Source organism: Colias eurytheme, chromosome 27 (genome assembly GCF_061535395.1).
Source record: "Colias eurytheme isolate Ceu_HAF_F1 chromosome 27, ilColEury1 Martin Lab GWU primary, whole genome shotgun sequence".
Lineage (NCBI taxonomy): Eukaryota > Metazoa > Arthropoda > Insecta > Lepidoptera > Pieridae > Colias > Colias eurytheme.
The window spans coordinates 6,002,524-6,012,133 of NC_143006.1; the positions used below are offsets into that span (position 1 = coordinate 6,002,524).

A 9,610-nucleotide genomic window follows, 5' to 3' on the forward strand; every position below is an offset into this window, starting at 1 on the left:
TAAAGCCTGTATCAATACATCGAATCCATTTCACCTCGCACCCAAATATTCGTTTCACACTTATTTAAAACTTTTATTATTAACAACATTTATTATTACTCCTTCCCACAAATATACTCTTGCCAAATTAACCAGACCATTCTGAACACATCTCTACGACTTCACAACCAATTAGGACCACGTGTCGCACCACGGGGATCGCTGAAGCCCTCCATGGTAAACAAACAGAATTTTCCAGGGAATATTGTGAAAATTTCGACGTTTTCCCCTTAGCTTGCTATACGAATATTTACCAGAATTCATGTCTTGGACTCTCGTCTGAAAGGTCGTGAGCTTTTGCGTAAAAATAACAAAATAGTGATATTATACACCAACAACTCTTTCTGAGCAAAAATAAATATATATTTCTGTGTCTGTCCATAGAAATTTTTTCGTAGCGTTTTTCGAAATTATCGAACATTATTTCACGATGACGACATCTACAACTTATGATCTATAAGATATTATTGCAAAACCTTTTCAATAATAACTCCGACATCCTATGTATTATATTTATTTGAATTTTTCCAACCCGCATCGGCCGATCAAAAATCGACTCCTAGACCACGTGGCGGGGTCAACGACCGCACCATCTGCAGTCAGCAGATAAATGCATTATGCCCCTTATTTTTACACACCACATAGTTACGAAGTGTTATTAAAAGCTATGGCTATGAATAAAGGTATAATAAACACGCTAATTATTTCCAGGCAAAAAATGTTGCCCAAAGATTACGATTTTCCGTATCGCAATTTTATCGCTATTTGTTCAGGCAATTAGAAATAAATTGGTGAAATTTCTTATTATAAATAAACTCATGAATCCTAAAATGTATTGCTCTCTTTGGGCTGTAGAAATTAGGTTATTCTTTACATAGCTTTATAATGAAAATATGCCGCCGTACTGTTTTGAAAGAAATGAATACGTACATAGGTACGTGAGGACTCGTTGAAATATAACAAAACTATTAAAACTAGTGGTTTTTAATTATAATTCAAAAGCAAGAGGATAGTATAAAAAATGCCTTCTTTCTTTAATCATCTTTTCTGAATATATCCTACACACTGCTACTCTTTATAAATACCTTTTATTTGTGACCTAAATACAGTTTGTCAAACCCATCACAACCAAAGCTTAATTTCTAACTCAATCCATTAAAATAATGCTTTCTTGAACAAAAAAAAATAAGTTTGCCTTTTGCAAATTAATTATGTAGTTGCAAATATTTTAGGCAAAAGGCGCCCTTATTGCTCCACTGCAATATCTGCCAGGCAACGTGATTTTAAAGTAAATGTGGAAAGTAATAATGTACTAGGGCAGCATAAAAAACAAAGATACAACTCACCTCCAGTGCCGAGAACTTTGAGCAGGTCAAAGTGCGATATGTCCACTTTTGCAGCACCATTTAGATTAACTGTAACAAAAGTTATACATGTTATTACTTGCATAGTTAAATTTGATATACAGCGATGGCATACTTGATTGTGTTAACGGAATTTTTCGGTTTTAATGGACCATGGGAACTGGTCGCTTTTTGTTTTTGTTGTAAAGGTACTCCTTATAAACATCGTAAAGGTTCAAGGTTCGATTCCTATTAAATGCAGTATGTATGTATCTAAGTGTATATAAACAATCCTAGTTTGACGATGTATCATCCATACTAATATTATAAATGCGAAAGTAACTATGTCTGTCTATCTGTTACTCAATCACGCCTAAACTACTGAACCAATTTGCATGAAATTTGGTATGGAGATATTTTGATACCCGAGAAAGGACATAGGCTACCTTTTATTGCGAAATATGTACCACGGGTGAAGCCGGGGCGGACCTCTAGTATCTTATATAACGAATAAATCCTATGACTCTACTAATAACGATTTCCAACTAAAATATACAAATTTTATATAGAGAGCACAAATGAATATAGAGTCCGGTATAACTTTCCTGAGGCTGTTTTGATAAAGTTTTGAACTAAATTACGGGATAGAACACGTGTAGCCGTATGAACACGTGTCTGCTTGTACTATACAATTATACAATCCTACAAGTTTAATAATAAACATATCTTCTTTAATATGATAAAGACAAAAGGTTTTTTTTTTATTTGTATGTTACGAATAAAATAAACTTAAAAAGTATGTACTCGTATTGATTTGGTTCAGTATTAGGCAAAATTTAAAAAAACATAGGACTTTTTTTCAAGGTCTTTAGAGACAAAGCTACGAAGAGCAGCTAGTATATGATATTAAGTTAGTGTCATTTAAAAAAATACTTCATTAGCCGATCGCACAACAGAAAAATCTCGATAACAGCATATAGGTAGGTACATACGACGAAGTAGATCAATTATATTAGTAACCGATATAGAAATACGTCTATCGTATCTCCTAAAAGTATAATTACATATTTGATATTTGGCAATGAACATTATGTTCTTACATTCAGTTAATACAAAAGTACATACATACATAAATTAATACATATTATAATTAATTTGAACAGCAACTAAAGTCTGCCCTCATTATGCTATTCAACGTATTATAATATTTTGTTAGCAAGAAATCGAGGACGTGAGTCATGTCGTAAAGGAATAAATTTCATATAAAACGTTTGTAGAATTATACTAACGCGTTTTTTTCTTCAATTTCTATGAAAATATTCAATTAATGATTTGCATTCAGATATTTTCTACTTTGGAATCATAAGTCTTTATCTAAATAACAAATTAAAGTTGAAGAATATTTCCTCATATGTAGGTATACATATAGGTAATTTCTATTTTTTTATGGTAAATTAAACATCCCAATGAAGCACCTCCCCTATACACATCTAAAAAACCTCAACAAGGCTTAAATTCCGTGTCAACAGTCGCAATATCAAACTACTAGCTGCTCCGCGCGGTTTCACCCCACCTTGGCTCCACTCCTGTTGCCCGTAGCGTGATGAAATATAGCCTATAACCTTCGTCGATAAATGAGCTATCTAACACTGAAAGAATTTTTCAAATCGGACCAGTAGTTCCCGAGATTAGTGCGTTCAAACAAACAAACTCTTCAGCTTTATAATATTAGTATAGATTATACCTCCAACTATGTACAATGTACTGTATACAAAATTGTAAACAGTACAGATGCTATCAGATAAAACATTAACATAATAATGTATTTATTTCACCGTCTACGATACAAAGTCACAGGTTCTTTGAACTTGTGTCGAATCGTGTCACTTCAATGTTACGAGTTATTGTAAGTTGTATTATTGTCACATTTGTATGTTTGGTATAGTTTATTTGTAAGGTCCTAGATTAAATAATATTTATATAGAATAAAAAATTGTCGACATACAATTTATCTAAGTATTAATTGATCAAAAAAACTGTTTCTTTTTTATGAAATACGATTAGGTACAAGATCTATTAAAGCTATGTATTTTTTGAGGAGTTGGTATGAACTTAACTACAAAATAGGTATATTAATAAATTTGTCCTGATGCAAAACAACACAGTAAACAAGGTTAATTTGACCAATACCTATTTATCTAAACATGTACTTTTTGCGCGTTCATTTAACAATATCTTTGTTATTTACAATACGATATAATATATTCACTGCAACGTGCCTAAAACATGAGATATAATTATTATATTATGTTTGTAAACACAAAAAAACACAGGCGACATCATTGAATCTAGATTTTTTCGCTTTTTTTTAAATACCCTGCATAGCTGCGAGCTCCCTTTCTACTTTAAACAAAATTTCTAGACAGGGTACTTATATTTCTGTCTCACCATCTTGCATCAAAGGAAATGTGACAGCATGACAATTAGACTTCTCTGCACTCTTTTTACTAATTTTAACCCTTTTGTGTAACATTGCAAGGGTGGTTTGGTATACAATTCGTACAACATGTCGAAAATTTTTGAAGAATCAACAACCATAAAACATGTTATAAAATGGTGGTTTTTAGAAAAGAATAACTATCATATCCACATAAACAAATGATTTTTTTTTTTCAATATAATATATCTACTACCTAGTACCTACCCTTGAAAGTATACACTACATAAACACTTAGCTATATCAAAACAGAAGCACGATTTTAGAGGTCAAACATGTAGGTATCCAAATTATGGAAATTGCAGAGTCATTACCATCAATACAGCTAATGGTAGACAGAATAATTATTGGCTTTCACTTATAATAAAAACGCGAGATTGTATCGCCCGAGATACTATGGGAACAATTTGAGACGGTAATGTGGAAGTTATTGTGGTGTTCGCTTTTTAAACGTATACTAGTTAAGCGACCCGACTTTGCACGGATATTGCTTATTAATGTTCCCAATCCGTTATGAACATTTTCTGTTAATCTTCATAAATATGTGAGTAGTTGTGCCCCGCGGTTTTGCCCGCATTGCACCAATCCTATTGGTCTTAGCGTGATGATAAATCTTACACTGAAAGAATTTATAGAAATAAGCACTTTCAAACAAACATGCAACTCTCCAACTTATGAAATATCAAGTATAAATGAGATCTTTGTTATTACTTTAAATTTTAAAAGATACATTTACACACAATTCATGTCAATTCAAATTCACAATAATAGTTTGCAAATCTAATCTAACTACATACATGATTTCTCACATTATCCAAATCTATGTGAACACAAAGTTATTATAAACTAGCGGTCCGCCCCGGCTTCGCCCGTGGTACATATTTCGCAATAAAAGGTAGCCTATGTTCTTTCTCAGGGTCTAAAGATTGTCTGTGCCAAATTTCATCAAAATCGGTCCAGTAGTTTATGCGTGAAAACCATACAAACCTTTCCTCTTTATAATATTAGTATAGATTCACAAAAACAATATACATAATAATATAACTTATCAAGTAAACAGTACACCATGGCTGATAGTGATAAGTTATCAGTAAGTCAAGACAAAGAGGCTGTGACTTATAATAAAATATTTGCAAAATCATGATGCTTGAAACATTTTTTGAGGTCAACATTATAATTATTTTAATTATAGTATGGTTGTTTTGCATGTTATGTACATATTTATTTAAACAAAAAAATAGGTGAGCAAATGAACTGAATACAAAAGCATAGAATCCATACTAATATTATAAATGCGAAAGTAACTCTGTCTGTCTGTCTGTTACTCAATCACGCCTAAACTACTGAACCAATTTTCATGAAATTTGATATGGAGATATTTTGATACCCGAGAAAGGACATAGGCTACTTTTTATCCCGGGAAAATGACGCATTTCCGGAAATCCCACGGGAACGGGATCTATCTATCTATCTATCGGGTTTTTCTTTGACTGCGCGGGCGAAGCCGCGGGCGGAAACCTAGTACATATGTTCATAAGTTATCTTATATCTTAATCTATACTAATTATAATACTAAAAAGCTGAAGTTTGTTTGTTTGAACATGCCTAACTTGGGAACTACTGTATTAGTACCAATTCCACAAAAATTATTGAACTGTTAGATGCAGATGATGTTGTAAGTGATGACTGAGTGCTAAAATATAATATGTACCATGGGTGAAGCCGGGGCGGACTGCTGGTAAATAAAAAAAATATATCATCATATATATTCAAATACATGAAACATCAATCTGCATATTATATTACTTATATAATAATAATGAAAACAGTCAAAGTTGTCTATTAATCAAATATAAATTTTGATCAAATAAATAATTTACAATTCATTCACCTCATACATATAATAAATGAAACCTATTTGGAATTTTATATCTTGGCATTGAAATATTCATGCTATTTGCTTATCATGAAATTAAATATACTCACAAGGTATTTAATATTTATTGAGGGATTTCTATTAGTTATTTAATTTCACTTTGAAGGCATTATTTGTATAATCTTCTAATGTAAATACTAACCTCAGGAAATACTAGTCTGATTTGAAAAATTATTTCAGTGTTAGATAGCCCATTTATCGAGGAAGGCTATAGGCTATATATTGTCACCAATTGTCACGCTAAGACCAACAGGAGCAGAGCCATGCGGGTGAAACTGAATGGCGCAGCTAGGTATAGAATATGGCCATACCTTTCATTCTATATTTAAACAAGTAATCTTTTCAGTGATGGAAGAAAAGAGAAGATATTTATAATTAAACTAGCGGTCCGCCCCGGCTTCGCCCGTGGTACATATGAAAAATAGATGTTGGCCGATTCTCAGACTTACCCGATATGCACAGAAAATTTCATGAGAATCGGTCCACCCGTTTCGGAGGAGTATGCAGACTAACATTGTGACACGAGAATTTTATATATAAGATTATGTTTCTATGTATAGTTAGTTTTTATCATGGGTCCAACAGAAAAAAGAAATTGTTGCACCAGCATTCTTTTAAGATAATCAACCGCTTGATTTGATGTATGGCAGAATAAAATGTACATGTACATTTTTGTTACTACTGTTTCACTGATGTTTCTTTAGAGACATTTTTTCATCTCCAACAGTAATCATATTCAGGACCATAAATAAACTGCACAAAATCCCCTAAATTTGTTTGTATACATTACAGGTCAAATGCTCAATGATCTTAGTTGGTTTCCTTATATTAATTATAATATTATACTCTATTAACAATAAAAGTTTGAGGAAAATCATGTAAAGGTCATTTAAAATATAAATATAAGATGCAGTCCTTATTTTTTTTTTGTATTCTACAATTAAAGAATCAATTGTACTCAAAAGTTTTGGTATTTATAGCCATAAAGCCAGTTATATTATTTAAAAACATATAGAAAAACACTCAAGTTGGAAAGATATTCAAATAACTAATTTTGGAAATTACAATAAATGACCTAACTTCTGAGGTCATTGACATGGCAAAAAAGATAAAAACTTTATGGTTTTTTTTTTGTGCCTATATGGAATCTTTTATATTTTCTATTGATACAAGAGCTACAGCACTGCCAAGTACCATCAAAATCCATTCAGTAGATTTTGCTTGAGATGATACAAACATAATAATTTCTAACAGTATTAGTTGGAAGTACAAAAGTAGGATTTACTAATTACCTAAATTACATTTAAAATTTATTTTTATATCATTTTATTTTATTTATTCACGAAATTAACGACTCAATTTATACTGGCTGACCTGAATTTCATACAGAAGAAACTACATATTATCTCGTTTTAATTTTTTTATAAAGTTTAGAACTTATGTTTCGTTAGCTTTTGTTAGTCATTTATTCCTTGAAACTGATTAACAAGATAGGGATTAATTATTTTTAATGAGATTTATTAATAACAATATTAATTATTTATCAATAAATGATAAATACCTTATACTTATCATTAGTAATCATAGGAAGTACTTAAAAGTAATATTTTGAGTTAAGAGTTTATATTTTTATGCATTTTTAGTGAAACTGCAGGACTATTATGAGAGCAGTTTAAAATTATTTGAGTTCAATCATCAATGTTATTTTAGGTCAACATAGATTACATCACTACATAGTATAAAACAAAGTCGCTTTCTCTGTGCCTATGTCCCTTTGTATGCTTAAATCTTTAAAACTACACAATGGATTTTGATGCGGTTTTTTTTAATAGATAAAGTGATTCAAGACGAAGGTTTTAGTATATCTTTTATAAGGTTTTAGGCACAGCGGGCGAAGCCTCGGGCGGTAAGCTAGTATAATACATAAAAATATGAATTGGAACTTTGTGTTTAATTAGTTTTTTAGAAAGTAACATTTGACCCACGAGTTGACCTAATTATAATCCAAGTGTAATAAATAATTTTTCTCTTACATTAAACCAAATCTGGACTGCATTATAGTAATAGAAGCTATTGATTGTCTCTAAAATATACTCAGAACGAATAATATTAAATGTTTTACTAGTTCAGTGATTTATAGGTTAGAGTTTATACACCTCTAGGTTAGTTTTACAGTTAATTTAGTTTCATAATGATCTTACAAAGTTATAAATATAAATTTCAGGACAAATTTCACACACGGCACGATCTGATCCCATACTAAGCTTTTGTTTCAGTTATGGAAACCATGAATATTAACCCTGAAACCATAAATTATATATTTAATATTTATGGCTAATAAACATAAATATTAAATATATAATTTTAAATAAATACTTATATAGATAATTAACACCTAGACACTGAGCAAACATCTATGTTCATCACACAAATATTTGGCCCGGGTATTGAACCCACAACCTCTGGCTTGGAAGGCAGGGCCACTACCAACCAAGCCAACCGGTCAGTCAAATAAATGCAAGTTATATGATAAATGCTACAAGCTATGACCTACTTCAGACAACTTTATTAAAAGATTATAAATTAATAAGTCACAGCATATGCATTTGCCTCATTAAAAATCATTGATTGAATTTCAATAACCATAAATAATAATTTAATAGAAGATACATAACTTTTATGATCTTTTATGGCTGTTAATCTTTATATGATTATGATAACCAAATAAAGTTAAGGTATTTTCCCGTAACCAAGTATTTACACTAGCGCTACTAACCTTTACTCTTTTTCCTAATTTTACTAGCCTCCACCAGGTTCCAATCGATAGAGTCCCTCGCAGGTGGTGGGACTGTACCACCAATAAGTTCAACAGAACTACTTCTTTTACTTGGCCCAGCTACTGGAGCCGCTTCTTCCACTGTCTTATCCTTGACAGCATATTCCACTATTTCTACACTCTTGTCAATATTCACAATATGACCATTCGTCGGCTGGTCCACACGAGATTTCTTTGCCGGTGCCTTCTTCTGCTTATGAGCACTGTGCCTACGTTTTAACTTGGTAGAGTGTGATGAATTGCGCGAACTCACGGGCGAAGGACACCCACACTCCATACTGCCCTCTTGGTCGCTGCCTTCGTAGTATCCCGACTCGTGCTCAGGCTTTTTGTCAGGCAAGCTCATTTCTACCGTGGCCATGGCTTAAGTCCTTCACACCATGTATGTCAAATTGCTCGCGGACGCCACGTCACGCCAAGCAGAGGAGCGACCGTTGCGCTAATTATTATTTGTAAACTATTTCGACACAGGCGAAAGTAAACACGAAATGCAATTTCGCGAGCATACTCAAAACCGCAATCGCAAATCGAAAAGAGTCGTTAGAGGGCGCCACGGTAACATAACCCGACCGATTTAAAACACCATCTCTCCCGAATCGCCCCAGTATTATACGAAACCAACGCGATATTTTCAGTCAAACATTCCCATCTGCCTTCAAACAATTTGAAATGTCAAAATTGGGACATCACAAATACGCTTTTTCAAAATCACAGCCACTTGCATCGGTTTATCGCCAGGTCGTTGGGAAATCCAGTTGTTTGCAACACGTATAAAATTTCAACTTCACTGTGCACAATCCGTTTGACACATCACACAATTCGATAAATAATTATAAGCTTTCACTAACACTATAATTTGTTTTGTCTAAAAAATCTACTCTAACCTTAGTGTATAATAAACTAAAAAACGTCAGCGCGAATGACGCCTCACTCAGCGCGACAGAGTAACTGAATTGAAT

The 9,610-nt window shown here is 32.4% G+C and overlaps 1 protein-coding gene across 1 annotated transcript in view; it reads right to left on the reverse strand.

The window, feature by feature from the left end:
- LOC149896933 (ribosomal protein S6 kinase alpha-5-like) overlaps positions 1–9,610 on the reverse strand; it is an 83,956-nt gene extending 74,346 nt beyond the window's left edge. Inside the window, exons 1-2 of the mRNA XM_090117304.1 lie at positions 8,592–9,610; positions 1,386–1,454 (exon numbers count right to left, since the gene is read on the reverse strand). Coding sequence (XP_089973430.1) covers positions 1,386–1,454; positions 8,592–9,012 — 490 coding nt within the window. The 5' untranslated portion in view covers positions 9,013–9,610. The remainder of the gene's footprint in view (positions 1–1,385; positions 1,455–8,591) is intronic.